The sequence below is a fragment of the Heliconius melpomene genome, chromosome 5 (genome assembly GCF_056956725.1).
Source record: "Heliconius melpomene rosina isolate 202511_hmr_F chromosome 5, ASM5695672v1, whole genome shotgun sequence".
In the NCBI taxonomy this organism is placed as follows: domain Eukaryota; kingdom Metazoa; phylum Arthropoda; class Insecta; order Lepidoptera; family Nymphalidae; genus Heliconius; species Heliconius melpomene.
The window spans coordinates 1,192,762-1,215,086 of record NC_140393.1 but is presented as its reverse complement, the minus strand read 5'-3'; the positions used below and the strand labels follow the sequence as shown (position 1 = coordinate 1,215,086).

The 22,325-nt window shown below is 33.7% G+C and overlaps 1 protein-coding gene and 1 non-coding gene across 3 annotated transcripts; both read right to left on the bottom strand.

Moving 5' to 3' along the window:
* Positions 1 to 567: 567 nt before the first annotated feature.
* On the bottom strand, positions 568 to 22,270 carry garz (Sec7 domain-containing protein garz). 2 transcript variants are annotated; one of them, XM_085185907.1, is made up of 30 exons: positions 21,749 to 22,270; positions 21,271 to 21,389; positions 20,564 to 20,672; positions 19,684 to 19,848; positions 18,128 to 18,221; positions 17,488 to 17,699; positions 17,094 to 17,253; positions 16,541 to 16,709; positions 15,640 to 16,254; positions 15,210 to 15,360; positions 14,713 to 14,906; positions 14,287 to 14,495; positions 13,854 to 14,045; positions 13,461 to 13,669; positions 12,940 to 13,088; positions 12,691 to 12,817; positions 12,195 to 12,319; positions 10,933 to 11,060; positions 10,075 to 10,327; positions 8,800 to 8,953; positions 8,379 to 8,485; positions 7,427 to 7,652; positions 6,928 to 7,034; positions 6,153 to 6,234; positions 5,645 to 5,727; positions 5,161 to 5,331; positions 4,782 to 4,949; positions 4,142 to 4,241; positions 3,502 to 3,917; positions 568 to 2,881 (listed from the first exon to the last, which is right to left on the bottom strand). In XM_085185907.1, the coding sequence occupies exons 1-30, from the start codon at positions 22,047 to 22,049 to the stop codon at positions 2,453 to 2,455; spliced, it is 5,724 nt and encodes a 1,907-aa protein (XP_085042033.1). In that variant the 5' UTR covers positions 22,050 to 22,270; the 3' UTR covers positions 568 to 2,452. The 2 variants fall into 2 exon arrangements, with proteins under 2 accessions (XP_085042033.1, XP_085042035.1); XM_085185909.1 differs by having other exon boundaries at positions 6,940 to 7,034.
* Positions 19,121 to 19,251, bottom strand: LOC146538802 (U11 spliceosomal RNA). Its single transcript, XR_014878028.1, has one exon. It is a non-coding gene; the product is annotated as a U11 spliceosomal RNA (small nuclear RNA).
* Positions 22,271 to 22,325: the final 55 nt, after the last annotated feature.

The following is a 22,325-nucleotide window of genomic DNA, read 5'->3' as shown; positions in this document are numbered from 1 at the left end:
GCTGTTTTCATCCTATAGTTAAATTAAATGTCAACAAAATATTCATTAATTAATAAGGACGTTATAATCAAATTACAATCTCAATTTTATCTTTAATACTTCAATTGATTTATATTATTTATTTTATTAAAGTATATACAATTAATACGTTTTGAATTTACAATCAATAATTGAACTAGATTTTACATGTAGTATAACATATAAAATACATGTTTAAATTACTTATATATAATTTGGCAATTTAAATTTATTGACTCTAACTTAACTAAAATAAAAAATATATACCGATTTTATAGAAATGTTAATGAAATAGTTATAAAAAGAAGATTAAATAAAGGCGACGTAGTGCAGAGGAGCAGTGTCTGACTGTAAGCACAGCGGTTGTGGGTTCGATTCCTACTCCGAGAAAGATATATATATTTCTTGCTCTTGCGTTGAGTTGCAACTTCCAATATCATGAAAACTAGACATCAAATGAGAAATGGAATGTCATACATAGGCTCCCTCTGTCTACACTACTATGCGGCAAAAACGTAAAATTATTTTTTTTAAATAAAAGTCACATAGTAACGGATAAGCACATTTAATTAGTACATCTAAGTATTACACTGATAATTAATATACATATAACTTTCTATACAAAACAAACAATATAATTACATAATTTACAATTTCCCGCCCAATGTACACCCTGGAGACGATATCTTCTGATTTATTCCAAAAATATTTTTTTTAGTCTGTATACGAATTAATTTAATAGGATTTAAAATAAAAAGGTGTGGAATGTAGAAATTACTAGATAAATAAAATAAACATACATCTTAAATAATGATATTCAATAAATAAAATCAATTGAAAAAAAATTCTTCTATACTTTACTGACAAAATAAATAGTATGTTAACAAATTTTGTTGATAACTCGCTTCTTTTATTTCCGACATTACCTCAATAATCTGTATTTTTGTGAGTTTACAAGAAATATATTAAAAGTGAATATTGAATTAAAATTTTCGATCAACACAAATAAATTAAAGAAAATAAAATTTTAAAAATTAGAACTAAAGTTACATACATAAATTCATAAGTTTTTTTTATTATAAATCTAATAAAATACTAGGGATGTTTTGATTATTATTCACATACGTCCTCCATCTTTTGGAGTAGGCAGAAGACTTAAGGATTTTCTCCGTTTTCCATTTTCATTTAATTTTAGAATTTTAACATATTATTTTATTTAAAAAAAAGCGGTCTATGTGAAACATATTCTATACAAAATTGACCAAAACTACTGACTACATTATCTACACATGTTAGGCCAACATCTATATTAATAATTTGAATATGATAAAAAAATCTATAGGGTTTTTAAGCCCATGTTAATTAGGACCTTTGGGTTAATGTTTAAAGTTTTTTATAATTATTTTATCCGAACATAGTAAATATATTTTTTCTATAACTCATATGAATATGTATATAAATATAAAGTTTCCCTCCCGTAAAGCATATTAACAAATAAACCAATTTGTATTATGAAATTTAAACGTTAAGAGGTCTGGTATGACACAGGGGCGCAATAATATGTGCTTTGCACAGGAGCAAATCGACAGATTGCAGGTTCGAGGTAATATTTTTTTTTATATTTTCAATTTCACGCTCCGTAAGCGAGGCAAGGCGGGGCTTTCAGTTCCACCACCCAATACGCAATGCCTCCAGACCTCCTCACATTCACTGGAACTGCCTTAATGAGTTAAGGTTCTGCCTATTATGTGCGGGATACAGCAAAAAGCTAAAAATTAATAATAAAAAGCTATAAAAAGAATCTATACAAAAACACCGTCGTCTTATCTGTCACGTATCAACTACACCACAACAGTGTCAAAAGAACGCATATTAGCATATAAAAAAAAGTAAAAATACTTAAATTTTAAAATAAAAATCCATATAAGGAAAATAAAAAAAAAACAAAGGTATCTCAAATCAGTAGTTTCCTTGAAGCGCAAGTGTCAACGCTCGCGTTACGCTATCGCTCCTAGGCCGTAGAATTTATCTAGATTTTGACACGGACGTGGACTGGATATAAATTATGGATGTATAATAAAAATATATATTTTCTAATTATTACATATAAGAAAATCTGACCTGAGTGATTTCAATTCACATTTTAAAAATATTATTTTAAAATATTATATAATTCATAATTTTTAAAATATTATAAATCAAGTTATCTGAAACTATATCGATATTAACAAACTTTTTTTTAGATTCTCATTAAAATTGACCCAAAGGCCGTAATTAAATTGTAATTAATTTCAATAAAGAAAGAAAAAAGAATCGGCTAATCTCACTTTATTTTGTACAAAAAACAACATCGAATAATTAAAACGTCTCATATAAAATATTTAATGTTTCATAAAATAAATTACAACCAAGTACCTATATTGGCGTCATCTTGCTATCCTTCTTGAGTAGACATAAGCGCATCAAAATCTGTCACTCCTTTCTCACTCACTGTACCAAAATAACTCGAGAAGTTGAATATACTTGAATCTTTAACATTTACATTATCTGTTGAACCAAATTGAGCTTGTTTATGCGTGTGCATAGGTGTCACATTTGCACTTAACGATTTTTGGGGTAAAAGTCTTGTTTCTGGTGAAACTTCTAGAACCTTCTGTTCTTCAGGATCGTATAGAGTCGCGTCTTTTTCTGATATTTGTTTTATATCATTGTACGGGTTGGTTATGTATTCGTTGTATAAGTCTGTTTGATCAGTAATTTCTGGTGAAATAGGTGGATCGTTAGGGGGTTCTTCGTTTGTTTTCTCACGGTAGATTGTCGGTGGCTGACTTTGTATGGAAATGCCGATCGGTGTCGATATCATCTGCATTAATGTAATGAAAACATATTTTTAAATATATTTAAGACATGTACCATAAAAAAATTACTATAAATTAAATTCATCAATTGTATTGTTCAATTCACTATTTTATTTCATTGGTGCAAAATGTTAGGGAATTATTTCCATGTTTCCAATGTGAAATTCCAAAAATAAACTAAAACTGACACTGAAAAACAAACTAAAACAATTGTATATAACTAAAAAAATTGTCAATCATAGTAGTTTTTATTATGTGGCAAAGTATTAAGCAAAGCTAACTTTATGTTTAAATACATTCAAAACACCATATATAATAAAATCAACTGTCATAATTTCATTCTAAAAATTAATCAATATGCGAATGCCTCGTGACGCTGTGGCATAGGGTGGGTTGTGGACTACATTCACATTCACAAAAATTAATTAATTACTTTAATTTCTTTACACTGGTTACAAGATAAAGCGCCGTTTTGAGTCAAGGTACTCAACACGCAATGTTAAAAATTAGATGAAGTAATGTATTTACACTAGGATCCCTCTGCCTATCCTACAGCGGGATGCAGCGTGAAATAAAAAAACACATTAAATAATAACATATCAAATATATCATACAACATCCTCACCTCATTCAAAGGCTGCAAGAGCACAGAAGACGTCAATCCACTTTGATCATAAAGCGAATTTCGTATTGGCACCATTCCACTCACCGCTACCGGGCGCACTATTGGCGGTTGGTTCACCAACATGTTGGCCGACTGGCCCACAAACATGTTCGGCGATTGGACCAATATATTCGGCGATTGGACCAACATGTTGGGTGATTGGGTCAAACTGTTGGACCCGACTAATATGTTAGGAGATTGTATGGGATTAAGCTTAGTTGGGGCGTTTGTTGGCGATTGTTGTGTTGGTTGTTGTTTTTGTTGTTGTGTTTGTATGTTTGGTATGTTGGTACTACTGACTGGTACAATGGGAATAAGTGGTATATTTGGTACTTGAGTGGGAAGGGATTGTGTAGAGTGTTTCATGTTGTCATTTGCTGTAAATAACAGAAATATTGTTTACATATCAAACAACGGAAAGGTTTTTTAAGTACGGATTTTGTTAAGAAAATTATAAATAAAAAAAAATAATTTCAAATATTTTGTTAAAATATATATATAGATACTCAAATTATTCAAATTATAACTTTTGAAGGTAATCATATATTCTTTACATGAACATTTAGAAAGAACTATTTTAGTTAATAGAAAAAGTAAATACCGTCAGGGAACAGTTCTTCTTTTAAATTTGGTAGAAATTCGCTTATAATGTCCCATGTGATGTACCACAGTTCATTGTAACCATCTCCGTTACTGAATATCTGGAATATATCAACAAATTGTAAATATGAACAATCTTAACTTTCGATTTTTTATACGAGGAAATGTGGATAGGATTTGAACACACCGTATATATAATTTATATAGTTTAAAAACAAAGGAAACAAAAAAATCATGAAATAAAATATATATACTTTATTATCGTTGTATTTATATAGTATATTACCGTATTATTAAGACGAATAATTTATTATTTTATTTTTTAAGCACAATCCTTTTAAAATATATTTATCATATTTGTACGTCGTTATCGTCGTTATTACCAAATAAATGACAACACGCCTTGGGGATGAAATGCTCGCTCCAGTCTATTGCAAAGGTATGTCACAAATAATGAAATGTGTATTTGTATAAATTTGATTTGAAATATAAATTTTGTAGCCTGGTTCGTCTCAGTCTGAGGCATGAACTTTATTGAACTGGTAGTAAATTTGAAGTTCAAAAACTAAACCATGAAACTTCTTACTTTGAATAAAAGTCTTTGACTTTGATTTTATGTGTAAATACAAACACTAACATACCTTAACAGAATGCATAACAAGCAACATATTCTTGAGTGACTCCAACGCTGCTTCCCTCAAGGGCTCCGCCGGCGCCGCGAGCAGGGCTCTTTGGACACGCACTACTCTGCACCACAGGGATGCGAACGATGGACGACCGCTTAGTGCCGAGAGGTGTTGGAGAAACACCTGGATAGATAGTGTGAAAAAATATTATAGAAATATTAGTTGTTAATATGATACATATAATTGTATAAACACAAAGAAAAGTAGCATTATACTCCGTTAAGGGTTAATAAATTTTCGTAGAAATGGGAACAACAATTTTTTCAGGACTTTGTGTCTTTAAAGGTAGAAATTATATAACCATCACCGCTGCATCTGCGCGGGGTCGTCGTACCTTGCACATGACGGTGTCGGCGCGCGCGGCGGCGTCGGGGCGCCGCGGGGGCGCGTCCAGCAGCGGCAGCAGGACATGGTGGAAGCACGCCTCCCAACCTGCGCCGCCCAGCGCCGCCAGCGCCGGCGCCAGCAAAGCCCGCTGGAGGTACGCTATGGCGCTGTTTGCTACCTGTGACAGTGATAGTTACATTAAAGTTTCCCGCTTCCCGCTGTATCCTGTATGTAGCAGGATGGGCCGAGAAATTCTAGTATGAAGAAACTTCGCCCCCACTTTCCACCGAATTCTGGAAGCATTGCGTGTTGAATGGTAGAACCTAGGCATCGATACCAGAGCGAAGAATTTAAATAAATATGTTATTTGGCAATTGAGGATTCTCGAGTGGAGATCGAACCCACAACCAGTCGCGTTACAGTTACACTTTGTGCCCCTGCGCCACGACTGGCGTCACACTATAGTATATTTTATAAATTTTAAAAATTACCTGCTTCCGCCTGTCAGTACAGAATTCTGCAATTCCTTGTAATAATGGCTTCCAAGCCACTTCCCACAAATCATATTCTTCAGCTGTTTATATGAAAAATAATTAAATTAAACATTTAGTAATAACTACCAAGATAAAAAAAAAGGAAAGCATAATATACTTATTGCTTTTAATTTATTTCAGTAAGTTATGTGTCATTGAATTAAACATTCATTTTAAATTATATTCTTATTTCATTTAACTGCACACTGTGTCCGGCACATAGCAGGGTAGGCAGAGGGAACCTAGTGCTAAGACAATAACTTCCGTTCCCCATTTTCCGCTGAATTCTGGAGGCATTGCGTGTAGAGTAGCGGAAAATATTAAATATTTCATTTCCTTAAGTGGGATTAGAACTTGCAAAGTGTTGCGTTTGTAGTCAGTGCGCTAAAGCTGGCCTCATATTGTTATTTGTTTGTATAAATTCGGAAAGTTTTCTATTTTCTCTATTATAGTGTAAATAAATCACCTTGTCCCTGATCCGCTTCGTCTCTCCACCATTTAAATATCTGCGCAGTGCGACTGTGTAGCGTATGCATTAGGTCTAGTAGCTGAAATAAAAAACACATTTGTATAATAGTTAAATCTTAGAAAATTAATTAAAATAAATACAAAAGTAATACAATTTGATTAAATATTTGTGATACAGCAAAGCTAGCTAATTGCATAGTGCTTATATGAGTATAATAATAGTATACAATACATATTAATTTTATTATAAATCAATAGAAGTTGACTAACAGTGTCTCTATGATTTAGTAAAACAAGTTCATTAAATATATAAAATTTTAATAGCAATTAATTTTATAGCTGTAATATGCTATCTCTATGTTTTACTTTTAATATGCTAGTTAGCAGTTATTTTTAACGCTTCAGGTAAGCTACCTAAAATAAATATTTTGGCAAAATTCGCTATAAAACTTTTAATTTTATTTTAGTACCTATTTATAGATAGGTAATAAATAAATAAAATAAAAAGCCTTTTATTTCTTGCATCTTTAATCTTAACAATTAATTTTGAACAAAATTTGATTCAAACTTAATTTGTTTAATTAAAAGGTGTGCACGTGTGTACAGTACAGCCGATGACGTGACTGCCCTGAAGTTAGCTGTCAATAGCGGCGCAAATTTAAGTCTAAATTTTTTTCCTACTTCGATTATTATCTTTCCTAGCTTTAGGGCAGCTACGACTTGTCGACCGTACTATAATTGTAAGCAGTTTTAAATACCACGCGAAGCAATACCTGAATGCTGACCATGTGGTAGTGATCGAGGGCGTCTTCGTCATCGCTGGAGTCACTTCGCCGGCGGCGACTGCGAGATCTGTCGTCGTCTGTTTTGTTGGTTTTACCTGGAATGTATATAGATATATATACATAATCATCATTATGATGTCCAGCCTTATTTGTTTTAGCTTCATGCTGTATTCCATAGTAGAAAGTGAGAATCTGAGAGCCTAGTGTAAAGAGACTTCGTTCTTCATTTTCCACCGAATTGCGTGCATTTATTTATTTATTTAATTATATTTTATTACGGAAACAAACGAACGACGAACATTGCGCCGCATTTAGCAGATTTCGAGGACTTTTTTGTATAATTGTACGCAAATAGAGGAGCTTGCAGAGGCAAGGTGACCATTAATCAGGATTTCATTAGTGTTGCCAGTCCCAGGTATTGCTCCTCACTCCTCACACTAGTACAGGCACTAGTAATAAGCGGAGGGCGTGGTCGTGGGTGACTGACCGGCGTGCAGCGTGGCGGCGGCGAGCAGGCGCACGGCGCGCACGGCGGCGCGGCACGAGTGAGGCGTCACGTGCGCTACGTCGCGGATCACCAGCGCCAGCGCTTCCGCGCAGCGAGCCAGGGCACTCGCGCGGTGCGCACGCAGCGACACTTGGGACAGCTCCGCCTCGAGGGACGAGAGAGTTGTGTTGGCTTCCGTTTGGTTTGGACTAGTGTTGTTCTTTACCTGTGGTGAATAAAATTATTACAAAAAATGTACAAGGTGTCTTTATCGTGACCACTTTAAATAAAAGCTAGATTTTGCCAAAAAGTTTAAAAAAATATTTTCAAACAAAATAAATAATAAAATTATCTTCGTAAAATATTATATAAACTCCAATTGTTAAGAATGACGTCATGACGTCATGACGACAGACAATAACCTGTCAAAGTGGCAATGTCGCAGACGAACGAAATTTTATTACAAAATAAAGGTAATTGTGCGGCAGTCTGGTGTTACACGGGGTCATGGGCGGCGATGAACAATTACCATCAGATGACCCGTACGATGGTTTTTCTTGTCTTTTCCATAAAAATAATAAAAAGAGAGATATTCCTTTCTGGTTCGGGTATGTTTTTTTGATTGAAAAGTGGCAGATCGGCAACGTTTAGTAGTATTTTTGTGGTAGTAGAAGTTTACGTCATTGGCCTATTCATTAAAATATTCATTACTGCCTCACACGTAGCAATATATGTATATAAAAATCATTAAATTAAAATAATAATTCTACGTCTAAACTGTTGACGAATCTTGATTATTTTTTTTTGAGGTACTGGTTTGAAATGTTTTACTCTATATTTTATAAAAGGAGCGCAGTGGCTATCACTCGGTATATTTTTTTTATTATAACATTTATTTTATTTTTTTAATACTCCAAAGAATTGTAGACTTTATTATTCAATATCAACTTACAAGTATCCAACCCTGTGTTTGCGGGGAGTGTGAGAGCTCGCTCTCTGACGAAATGCTGGTGGGTTGTCTTTCACTTTCATCTTCTGAACCTTCAGACCGACTTGAACCTGGCATATATAAACAAAAAGTCTGAAAAGAGTTTAGTCTGGGAAACGATTATATCAAACCTATTTTAACTTCCCTATTCTAAAATATAAATTTCGGCAAAGTTGCAAAAATAGGAAATTCTGTGCCATAACACTAGATTCCTTATGCAGACCTCTGATGAATTATTATGTTTAATTTGAAAAACAAATGCAGTGTTGTGTTTTCTAAATTTTTCAAAATCGGCGTTCATGCCATATTAAAAAAAAGTCCTTAAATAACGTCCTCCTTTCTACGTCTACAATGCCATATATAAAAAAGGCATAAAGCTCCACACCAGTGTTATAATGGTGTGAAGCGGAGTGCGGCGGCGTACGGGGCCACGCACCCGCGCCCGCTGCCGCCAGCAGCGCCAGCAGCACGCCCCACTCCTGCGCGCTGTGCACGTTCTGCGCCGATGTCTTCACTAACTCGTACAGCCCACACGATATCTGGAAGGGAGTCTTCAATTATAATTTCTTTATGTTCGCATGTATTGCTTATTATCTTAAATGTATTTTTTACTAGATCACAAAATTTTATTAAAAATAGTGATTTTTGTTGCAGACAGTATTTGAACAGTCACAAAAGAAATCTATACTAATATAATAAAGCGGAAGAGTTTGTTTGTTTGTTTGTTTGTTTGTTTGTTTGTTTGTTTGAACGCTAAGATCTCTGGATCTACTGGTCCGATTTTCATTGTTTTTGTTTTGTATGAAAGCTGCATTCTTCAGAAGTGCTATAAGCTATATAACATTACATTACACATATATACTAATATATTTTAAAGTACATTCTAATTTGACATGCAATTTATTCTGCCATGTTAATAACAACCGTCGTTGCTACGCGACCGCTACCGCGACGTTTTGATATTCATCCTTATGAAAATAAATATAATAGTCACTTTTAGCATTTTATCTAGATTGAAATTATAGTTTACTGTATAACATACTAATAAATAATTAAGGAGATGTCACTGATTCCAAATGACCTAGCCACCTAGCGGGCGGCCCAGTATGACCGACGCGAACGGGCAGATGACGTTGACGATTTTATAAATTTTCATACATTTTCGAACTTTATTTGCTGTTTATAATTAATTTAAGGTACACTTTGGTTCTCTTCTTATTTTATTTGATATTGCCCGCTAAAATTATCCTACTTAATAGAGAGAAATGTTTAGTTATTTCGTAGAGTCGATAGCTATGTACGCACGCACGGAAAACTTTAGGTACTTTTTCTAATATTAAGAATACCTATCCTTTAGTTACTTTTAATAATAAATATTCTTATAGTTGAAGCAGGCGTAGCCGCGTCCGGGTCCACTAGTATTACTATAAATCTATTAAATAACATAATCACTACACCATGCATATACATAATTATGTATACAAACATAACAATTAAACTTGCTAACAGAACAGTATACAACCGTGAACATAAGAATGGGGGAGCCAGGTGTACTGTCATCCAAGCGTAGCTTAACGCAGTAAAACTGTCAATGATTTCTCCAAGATCCCAACAAATTCTTACTATTCTTGCACACACACATAAACACACATACACTTACCACATCCGCCTGCTGATAGAACAATCTGTACGGCAGTCTATACAACAGAGTCAAATGCGCCAGCAGCGGCGGCGCACACGCCTCGCATCTCATCAGCCGTGCGGCTAAGCGCAGTAGCGCCGTCAAAGACCGCGACAAGGCCCAGCTCCCTCCTCCCCCTCCACTGTTGGCACTCCCCCCTCGGGTACCTGCCCATCGGACTACAGCTTCTGTGTGAGGACCTGCGGTGTCCCATAGTGACATTGCTCGGTCTCTGAAGTATTAAATGTTTTATACATTATATTAGAGACCGCCATGGCACAGTGGTACAGCGGCGCAACAGTTGTAAGTTCGATTCCTACTCAGAGTGATGAATTATTTAATATTTTGATTTCCTCACCCAAGTAACAAGACAAAGATGTGGAGTTCCGCTACTTAACATGCAATGTGTCGGAAAAATCGGCGAAGAATGAGAAACTGAATACGTAGCCCAACCTATCCCTGTTATACAGGCTTTTATAGAGTTGTTAAAACTGTGGTTTCATTTAAAGTGGTGCTGACAATTCCACCCTGTATAAATTTATTGACAGTAAAGTAATGTTATTATAAAGATAACTAGGATCAAAATGAGTTTAGTTTAATATTTTCATTTGAAAATATTATATTTTAAGAGCACCTAATGTCGCACGATTTTGATACTAGTATAATTTCTACTTAACAAAACTAACACTAACAAGTTATACAAAGTTAAAATATTTATCTTAAAAAATATTCTTAAGTAAAATTTTTTGTAATTGTTATCCAATATCGATTTTAAATCAACGATTTTGTAAAATCAAGAAAAAATCATTATTATTATTACTATTTAAAAAAAATTACCGATTCTGTACAAGTGTCTGCACCAACAACTCCAAAAAAAATACAGTAATATCTTCTAATTGTGGATTCATTTGTAAGCTCTCCGCATCCGGTGGAGCACCAGCCGCTACCATTGCGCGAATTAACTCCTGTAATTTGTTCAATTTTATGTTTGTATTAACAAGAACAATAAATTATATTACAAAAAAAAATACAACCAAAAATTACTAATAGCTTCTAGAGTCAACATGATAATTTAAAAATGTTAACGCGTTGGTCCTGTTTTTGATTCTGGTTTGGAGGAATTATTATTTTCAATTTTCTGGTGGGAAAGAAGACATGACACGGCGTTGAGATTCGCAGCTAAAAACGCAATATCTCGAAAAGCGGGGGACGAAGTCTTAACGTAAGGTTTCCTTTACCATCCCTGGTATGAATGTGTCATATATGCAGTTAAAAAACAACCTAGAATTTGATTACTTTTTCTCTAAAAGTTTATCACTATAATTTTAAATTATTAAATATATATATACCATAAAATATTATAAATGTCAAAGTTTGTTCCACTTTCAACCAAAAACTACTGAACAGATTTAGATGAAACTGTACAATAATACAGCTTATACATGCATCAGAATAACAAAGGCCACAATTTATGTAAAGATTTTTTATAATTCAAAATATAACAACACGTTTAAGCGGGCGAAGCCACGTTTAGGTTGTCAGTTAGTACTAAAAAGACGACATTGCCATTATTGTATTGATGACGTCATATCGGAAAATATACATGGCAAATTTGAGTCTATTACCACAACGGCTCGTTAGCTCAGCGGTTAGAGCACCCATCTGATCTGTTAGTAGTGGCGGTCGGGGGTTCAAATCCCTCACGAGCCTAGACCTTTTTTTACTTTTCTTCGTTCGTTCTTATTAATATGTTAAAGAATTTTAATATATTGTACTTTAATCTACTAGCCAAGAAGTTTTTTTTGTTTATTTTCTGTTTCTTCTATTAAAAGTGTATATTAAAAATATATTTTCATAAAATTTGTATATTAAAACGCTGTAATGAAAAAATAATACCTATTCCTGTAGAATAATTAATCAACTTTTTAAAGAGAAGAAAAAAATTATACTTAAAAATTTTATCCTTTTCTTGAAAGGAGGGATCTTTCTAAGAATCTCTATAACCTATAAAATAACCAAAGAGTTAACATTGATTATCACATATTTCGAAAAAAATACTTTTATTTCTATGTAAAATATAAACAAAAACAAATAAACACCTGTAAACTCTCTAGTTGCAAGAACTTGGTCTCACTAATGAGCAGTCCGGGGAAATTACATTGTGCGACACATTCTATGGCTGTGTCTATTAGTGCTCTCTCGTGCGGTGTCGGTGCTCGGATGGCTGTGAAAATGTTATAATATAATAAAAAATACGAGTTACAAATTGTTTTATAATATGTTTGTTTAGCTTTACTACTCTAATATGTGTATAATACAGAGTGTATCCTACACATCTTAGGGTAGCCAAAGGTTCCCGGGTTTTGTTTCCCCCACTCGGGGGAATTTATTATGTTAATATTATCGCTCTGGTAGATAAAATGCGGCATTGAGTCAAAGCATTTGTTAGCAATTAGAGCAGATAATGCAGACCGGAAATGGGCTATTTCATCGAAGTTCGTAGCGTGGAGCTGATTAAAAATAAATTAACCATTTATTGATTAAAGTACTAAAATGCCACAGTACAAAAAACAATAATTAAGGAAATATACTTACAACTCTCTCCCAATGCTATATAAGAGTATATGCTGGAAAGCAACCCGCTATCCGATCCTCTTGCCACTTCGCGGATAAGCGACACTTTGCCTTCGGGTGCTAAATAATCTTCCGCTTCTATGAGACACTGTAACACGAAATTAAATATTTTTAAAGTATGGCAAAATATTGAAATATTTAACTTATAGTTAACTTATAGTGTCATATTAGATTGTTCTTTTTTTAAATACTTTTTTTAGCCTCTACTACCTTAGGTAGTAGTCGTCCAACAAACAACGCAGTAAGTATCTCCAGAAGATGTCTCCAAGCGTCCCGAATGTAATCCGCGTGTCGCGCCGCCACAGCACACGCACGCCGGAGGGCCAATTGTGCTTTGGTTGATTGTCCTAAAGATACCCCTGTTAAACCGAAAAAAAAAACAGGTATATAGTATATAGATTGTGGACATTACAATGTCTTATTTTATCCTATTTACAAAATATTACTTCATTAATTTACTTAAAAATAATAATCACATCATTAAATGATACGATCGAGGCATCGTAATAAGGGCATTATATAAAAATGTTTATTTTAATTAAGAAATAAAATATTCTTAAGTCCTAATTTCAACAAAGTTCCTTAAATAAATAATATTAATCAAATAGACGAAAATAAAAAAAACCAACATCATATCAACGTTCAAGAGATCACATTATCTAGTACCGCAAAAACTAAAAAAAGAGCCTAAAAGACCCACCAAAGAAAAATTTTAAACTTAAAAAACATACCAATCGCAATATAAGAGCTGTAATTCTGCGTCAACAGCCCAGTAAACTTGCACAGCGTCAGCAGGAGCGTGTCAAGCGTGAGCGTGTGTGGCGCCAAGCGCGCCGCCAGCGCCGCGCAGCGCTCCAGGCCAGCCAGTGCCAGCGCGCAGTCCTCACCCTGAGCGGTGGGCGGGTACGCGGATAGAACGGCTAGGGCGGGCGGTTGTGACCTATTTATATAAGTTAGTATATAATATTCCGTATACAATATTTAAAAATCCATTCAACATACTATAATTAAGATTGGAAAATTAATTATTTTAATTTTTTAGCTGTTAAGAACACAAAAAAAGTGTAGTGAAGTGTCTTAAGATGAAAATTCGAAATAGAAATACCTCTTTAGAATAAAGATACCTCTCAAAGGCGGCAGACAGCGCGGCCAGTGCAGGCGGCGCGGCGGGCGGCAGCAGGCGCGCGTGTAGCGCGTGCGGGCGGGGCGGCGCGGCGCGGTACGCGGCGGTACGCGCGCGCCGCTGCAGGGCGCGCCATAGGTACGCGTCACGCAGTGGACCCACGCGCTCCGCTGGCATTACCATTTCCTCGTTTCTGGGTAGAATCGTGAATATTGGCTCTTTAATTAGTACATTATTAGAAAAAAAATGTCGCCAGTTTAATTTTTAATTGCGGGTACTATTGGAAATTATATAACCTATGTCGCTATCAGTACTATTCTGACGAAAGATGTCAATCATTCTAGTTGTTTGAATTATAAGCTATACTAAAGAAATAGGCATATATACATACATACCCTTAATTAAAAAATAAAACAAAATATTAAACCACTCACTTAATAGCATGATAAATAAATTCCAACATGGGTTGTTCAAAGTCGTCAGAACCATTACAGCCTCGCAGATTCCTCACAAAGTCTTCAACAGTCATGGGCGGGTTCATTTTCTTAGCATTATTGTTGTGTTGGTCCACGTTGAGCATGATGACGGCGTACGCGAGGCGGAACGCAGCATCCGTGTTCGCGAACGGCTCGCCGTTTGTGCTCTGGATTAAATTTTATATGAATGGAATTTCAATTTTGTTAATAGTTATTGTCGATTTACTTATTAAAAAAATCAAATAAATTTCAATTTAAAATATTTTTCAACGAAATTAGGCCTTGAGATCAATTACCTTTACAACAATACAACAATTTAACACAGAATGTTTCAGATATGGTTGGGTAAAGGTTTTGTGTGTGTGTATTATTGTTATTACTAACATGCCATCTCTCCGCGAACTTCTCCATGACGAGCGATATAAGGGGGGCCTCGCCGGGCAGCCTGAATGTCTCGAGGTAGTGGCGGAGTGCTATGTCAAGGCGAAGGCCTGTATAGTCGAAGGAGCACGCGAACGCTGTGAGGATGCTGGGGCCAGAGTCCTCGTCTCGAGATGAACGTTTACAGATGTATTCACCTGGGGATTTTAAAAATGTTGTTTATTTTTTCTTAAAACAATATAATTTCTTTTCTATATTGAATAAAAAATAAATTAATTAAAAAGTAGAAGCCTGAAAATACGACAAATACTGATAGATACCATTACTAAGAATGAAATATAAAAGCTCTTAACAATTATATGTTTGATATTTTTTTACACTAGTATTGCATCATTACTTGAGTGCCCTGAAAATTTGTCACAGAATGTGTGTGACAAATTTCAGAAACATTTATATACAAAAAAAACGGAACAACAAATAAAGCAATATATGATACATACCAATCTGTTTCTTATCTAAATCGGGGTTCTCTCTTAAAAACATGGCCACTTGGTGTGGGTCGAGCGGGGTTGTGAACACACCGTGCTCCATTAAAAACTCTATACCGCGTTCGGGTTTTTGATTAAATAATTCTGTTCCTTGAGTTACCCACTGTAAACAAAATATGTATTAAAAAAAAATAAATGGAAGAGTTTTAGTGCAAGTTTGTCTTAGGTTTGGGACACAACATTTAGTGTACTGGAAGTAGATACTAAGCGTACAAAAAATAGAGCATGCAATTTTATTTAAATTAACCAATAACGATGTCATATTATTTTGTGTTTCTCCAAGCAAAAAATAACTATTAACAACTCAATTGTCAAAAACTTTAATATTTAAGCCCAACCTTAAAGTCCCAATGAATAACCCAAAAAAACCAGCAATAATAACCTTTTTCATATCCCTAACATGGTCCAATTCAGCTTCAGACGGCAAATCCGTAGACACTTTCAATCTACTCATTCTACCACCACTAAAGTACTGACTAATATCGTGTGTCACGTGGTCACTGACCACCGATACATCATCCATACCACCTAGCTCTAAAGTAACGTGACGAGGCTCTATTTCTCTCTCTCTCTCATTATTTTCTACTATTTCTATTTCTTTCTGCATTGTGCCCACCTCTATCGCCTCTATTATAGTCAATATGGCTTCTAACGACATTGTATGTATGTTGTAAGCTGTTGACGAAACAACATTTTTCGATAATAACTTAGCTAATTCCTCGAAAACATTGGTACAATATATATCACAATCGAAATTTAAATATAACTCAGTACATAAGCCTGGTATTCTGAATATTTGAGCTAAATTTTCTAATGCGATATGATGTATTTCTTTTAATTCGTAAATTGATTTAGTAGTGTCGGCGGATACTAATTCTATGATTTTCTTGAAGAACGCCTCCATTTGGTATTTGAGGTGGACTCGGAGCGCTTCTAAGAGTAGGAACCAGATTTGTAGATCGAGAGCGAATATTGGTATTCTTTCTGTGTCTAGTAACTGAAACATAAAATATATATATATTAAACTGTTGAAATAAAAAATAATATTACATTGAATATTTGTTTAATTTGTATTAATTTAATTTTACAAAAAAGTTGTATTTACAATAAAAGAGATGCCAATAAAATAAACTTACTAAAACAATAGTATAAGAAATTCGACACAATTCAATAAAACTTGATAATTCAAAGAGGAGCGAATATAAATCCAAATTCGTTTTTAAATATTGCTTTTAACATACTTATGTTACAAAAACCTACACTAAAAAATATTAAAAACTCACACTAAGTAAATTCCTACACAATGGATCTTTCAACAAGTACAACAAAGACGGTCTATGTGCTATGTGGTCGGCGCCCACTTCTAGGGCGGTGGATATCAGTGCAAGACCCTGCTGAACCATTTCCGTTGTGTTCTGTTTATCATATGGATTACAGAGGGATATTAGGAATCTGGAATTTTAAAAAATGTTACAATTTTAGTATAAGTAGTAATAAGAAGAGGAGTGAATGATTTCTAAGAAGGAACCAAATTAGCAAACGGCGACAGCATTACAGAATATAATGTACAATCTAAAAAATATCCTGAAGTTCGTTTACCTGTAATTTATATTAGAAAATCATTTTTATCTAAAACAGCACATAAAACTTTTGTGACCTAAATATTTTAATCTTGAGAATATTATAAAAGTAAAAAAAAATACGTACATAAATTACGATCTAATATTGTTAAAAATTAATAATAAAAACTGTCTTTTGATATTTTAACGTTATGTTCCACAACTTGCTCGAATCGAACCTACAACCATCTTATCTGGTCACTAGACACTAACTAACCTAAACAACTCTCGAACACAAACAAGTCCATACGGCTGTAAGTTAAGTGACTCATCTTGCGGGGTAAATCTTATTCCTCTATGATTCACATATTCTTCTAATTTCTCTACATTCTCTGTTTGAATTTCTTCTTTTTCCTGTGGCTCCTCTTCTTTTACTTCTGAAATGTAGAGTTAATAGTAAATTACAATTAACAAACTTTAACACTTACATGGAAACAAATGAACAGTATGTACATGCTAAGAACAACCCTCATTTTGGGCGGTCAGGTATATAGTTCATTCATCAAGAAATAGTTTGTTTTATAAATGTTCTCTTTGCTCTATTCAAACATATAAAAAAATCTAAAAAAACCATACCACTCAAACCATAATTAAAAAATATACTTCCTAACCTTCCACCTGTACTTCTTCTTCCTCGCTCTTCTTCACCTCCTCACTACATTCAGTTTCAGTATTACTCACACACTTTTCTAATATTTGGGTAATGGACGCATTTTCATTGGCCAGGTCCATTGATGAGTGGCGCGTGTGTTTTTTTGGACTCTTAACGGAGTCCACAGGTTCTATCGTTATTTCCGCTTCGTTTAACAGGTTTTTGTCTTGGCTGTAAAAAATATGTGGATTTTAGTGTAAAATAATATTTTTTAATCTTCATAATATTTTGTAAACTTAGTGTTGAGACACTTCTTTTCCACTTTTTGTATAATATTCGAGACTTGGAGTGGCCGAACTCAACATTGCACTTTATCATTTCAACGTGAAAATAATAATTCATTCTCTCTAGTGAGAATTGAACCTATAATCGTCGCGTTTACGACAAACGCTGTGAAGTACTGCGTCACGAGGGCCTTAAAAGATTAAGGCCCTCGCGCTCATTTTTTCTAAAATTATTATACACAAAATTAATAAATTATTAATCACAAAATCAATATTATTAACACAATAGGTGTCACTTTAATATAATTTAAAATATATTATCTAAACATTAAAAAACAAATTATCTAAACAAAATAAATTTATTTTCATACTAACTTATGCTGTTGCACGGGACTCGGCTTCTCCACTTCCGTTTCATTGTCGACAGGTTGCTCGGTGATTGACGATTTCCTTTCCAAAGTACTTGTGTCTGTTGACATTGAAACATACTAATAGTTATTTGCCTATAGTGAACCCAACCATGCTTGTATATATATTATGTCATTATTTAAATTTTTGTGAAATAAAAGTATTCATTATTTATTTTATGTTCAAATTTATAGACAAATAAAAATATACTATATATGTTATACTTTACTATGCTTTTAATTTTGACGGCCTTAAATTATATATAAGTGTATATTAGTATTATATTAATTATAATTGATTAGTTAGTGTTGTATGGTTATCTACACGGCTATGGTATTGTTCGGTGGAAAATGGGGAATGCAGTGTCTTAACACTATATTCCCTTTTACTACCCTGCTGTGTGCGGGATACAGCGTGAAGCTAGTTATCTATACTGTTATGCACTTAATAAATTTGGGTTTATAGGTTTTCCCTGTGTAAATCCCGATCCCGCGGGAATTCCGGGATTAAAAATTGCCTATATCTGTTCTACAAACTTCTTTATCTTTTAGTGGAAATCCCATAAAAAATAGAGTTCGACGAGTTTAGAATAATTTTCTAATATATAATTACAGTAGAAACTCGATTATGCAGCCCTCATTTATACGGATTCACGATTATCCGGACTATCAACCGCGATAGTCATCCTTTATAATTAAATCTAAGTAAATTTATATGTAAATAAATGCGTACGTAATTTATATGTGTATAAATTATATTATATTGAAAAATGTTAATAATTTCTTAATATACGTTGATTTTTGTTGATTGAAGATTGTTGCTTTTGAAAATTTAATATACGTAATTACGTATTACAATTTTCTGACGCATCTGCACAAAATTATACATTCGATTATCCGAATGACTAACGACAACAATTTGTCCGGTTAATCGAGTTTCTACTGTAAGTGTATTCTTGCAGGAGGCGCCGGCACATAAGGGGTAACCAACAGCCTCCCTCCACAAAAATAACGTGCTGGGTATGTCTTGATGACCATACCCCGCGCGCCCGCAACAGCGCGCGCGCTATACAAGCGGCGAGCACCCTTTTTAAACATCCTGTATAAGATTCACATATTTATTAGAAAACACTGAACGCAATGATAGCGCGATTCAGATACGTACAACGCCATCTTTTGAGAATAGAGGAAAACACGATATTAAATTAGTTTATTCAGCTTTTCGATTCATTTATACTTCGCATGTTTAATAAATTATTAACCGAGGTTTTGTTTCCATGGTCAAATTCAAATAACTAAGATTTGTGACACAAGGCACATTTTAAGGTAGGTAACTCTGAAATAACTCATTTTGCATGATACAATGAATAAAATTTTAAATGGGAATTGAACCCACAACCTGTCACGTTTACAGTTGCGGGTTAGTTTATTACAATTTTACCATATTATTATTGAAAAAAACAATCCTAAGAAATTGCATTTACTAAATATAAATTTTAAAAAGTATTAAATTAACAATCTTACTGCTAGCTGTAGCCTTCTTTTTTGCAGACTTATCTCGTCTTTTTAAAGAAAGACCCACAGTGGTGAAGTTAGTGGCACTATCTTCCAGTGGAAACTGCGGCAGTCTCATGAAGATCAGCTGTGTCATATCTCTTAGACATTGTTCAGCATTGCGGCGAAGGAGCTCTAAAACAATATTTTTTATACATTATGAAAAGTAAATTCTATTCTGATAAGTAATTAAAATTATAGTTAAAACTCACAATATTTCATCATCATAATAAATATATGTAATTTTAAATATATGTTACAATTTTAATAATAATATATATATTTAATATATATATATTTAAAAATGTAAAATTTATTTCTCTTGTGTAATTAAATATATATAGTACTAGCGGACGCGCGCAGCTTCGCTAGCTTATTTAGGGGTGAATTCTAATAAACCATGAAACATGTGTTCAATGAAATATTTTTAAGAGTCTAAATTTCAAATTTTATAAAAACGGTGGCGATTTGAAGATTTTTCCATACAAACTTTCAACCCCATATTTGCATCCTTAGGAGGTGAATTCTAGAAAACCATGAAACATGTGTTCAATTAAATACTTTTAAAAATCTAAATTTAAAATTTTATAAAAATCGGTGCCGATTTAATTTTTTTTCCATACAAACTTTGAACCCTTATTTCACCCCTTTAGGGTTAACATTTTTCAAAATCCCTTCTTAGTGGATGTCCAGATTACGAAAGTAAACATTTGTCCAAATTTCACGTTTCTACTATCAGCGGTTACGGCTGTGCGCGCGTCTTATCTCAGTCAGTGAGGACAAGTCCTTTTATATATATAGATTATGGTTTATATTTATAGAATGAGTTTTATCATAAAAAATTTTTTACCTGTCAGTCTTGTTTCAAAGCATGTCCTGAAGCAGCTGAGCATAATTTCACAAACACTCTCATCAGTCAACATCGCACCTTCAGGACTCAGCATCAATGTACGAAGAACCTAAAAAAATACTACAATTTTGAAACGATACCATAGAAAAAGTACATATATATATCATCATCATCATCATCATCAGCCTGTCCTCGTCCTCTGCGGGCGTGCCATTGGAGAGGCCTATGTCCAACATATATATATATACAGGTGTCCCAGGAGTCAAGGATCGTTGTTCAGAGGAATTGTTGTTGTGCTCTAGTATAGTGTTAGTAGTATCTAATATTAAACTGCTAAAAAAAGTATATATATACATTTTTCAACTAAAATTTACTTAAAAGCAGAACATTTATAAAGCAAATAATGATAAGATAAAATAAGATAAATCAAAAGCACTGATGCAATTATGTTAATATTAAAATTAAATTACAATTAGTAACATTAATAACAAGTCAGTAGGACCGTGAGTGACAGTCTAACAAATATGATATTTGTGAGTTTGATTCCCACTCAGGAGAATAAGTTATTTAATTTCTCTGCAGCGGTGATAAAAGTGAATTATGTTAACACTAGGTTCTCTCTGAAGATGAAGCTAAGAAATGTTAGTTAAAAGTACCCATCACTTGTGGGGAAAATTGTTTAGCATTTAAACCTACACAAAACTTACTTGTAATATTTTTAATAGAACTACACCATCAGAAGAATGATCAGTGCCAACAAAACGGGCATGAGTTACGGCATCTGCTATGTCTTCCACTGTAGCAGGAACACTTGGATGTGTAGGGTCTAAAAATATGTAAGTAATTACTGGACTGTTCTCACTCTAATAGTATTTAAATAGGAAATTTAATTCTGTAAAGTTTAAATATAATTTAAATTTGTTTTTAATATAATTTTTACTGTGATATACATAAAGAAAAATACATTCAATTTAATAAGAATAATATAAACAGTGTATATTATAGGCAGTATAAATTGACAAAAAATTCTATATATGTGAAGTTTTTGCCTGTGTGATAATTGCATTATTAAAATGTACATTGTTTATACATATCTGTAAAACAGGAAACCTTAACACATTTTGTTTTACAATTCTTAAATTGCTAATATTGCTACTCAAAATAAACATATAAGTTTATTCTTACCGATTAAACCATATGATAGAAATTTATGTATAGCAGATAGAGCTAGACTAGTCACCGGTCCAGTAGTCTCTTTACTTCTGATCACTTCTAGGAAAGGACCTAAGTAAGTCGCAGGATCTAAGAGACGCAAGTCATCCACTTGGTTTAAGATAGTTTTCAAGTCTTGGAAGGTTCTCATGAGCACGTCATACTCCTCGTTTGGAAAAGAATGTGAGCCCCAGCGGGTGCTCCGTCGCATGGCGGTGACCAGCATGGCCATCTCGCCTTGCACCACAAAAATGCCATTGCCCGGTAAAGACATTTTTACTAATATTTCTTGTAAATTATCATTCACAACAACGACTTTTCGATATACGTTTATTGAATAATTACTCACAAACTACATATTGTTTAAAATTTTCACGGTAATGACATCACTGTTAAATTATTTGTATTTATTTATAAAATATGGTTTAATTATAACTAAATCAATAGGAATTTCAAAGTTGATAATAAAATTCCATCACGAATGAAAATCATATCATGTTGACGTTTCATAAATTTGATTACTGTATTCACCGCCAGGTGGCAGCTTAGA

What these genes read in the sequence shown, in the direction of transcription:
- garz (XM_085185907.1), bottom strand. Translation starts at nt 22,049, where the DNA reads ATGTCTTTACCGGGCAATGGCATTTTTGTGGTGCAAGGCGAGATGGCC. An exon ending in CGAAGCGGATCAGGGACAAG is followed by an intron (nt 5,728 to 6,152) that starts GTGATTTATTTA and finishes TCATATAAACAG; the next exon opens with CTGAAGAATATGATTTGTGG. An exon ending in AGAAGAACTGTTCCCTGACG is followed by an intron (nt 3,918 to 4,141) that starts GTATTTACTTTT and finishes TGTTATTTACAG; the next exon opens with CAAATGACAACATGAAACAC.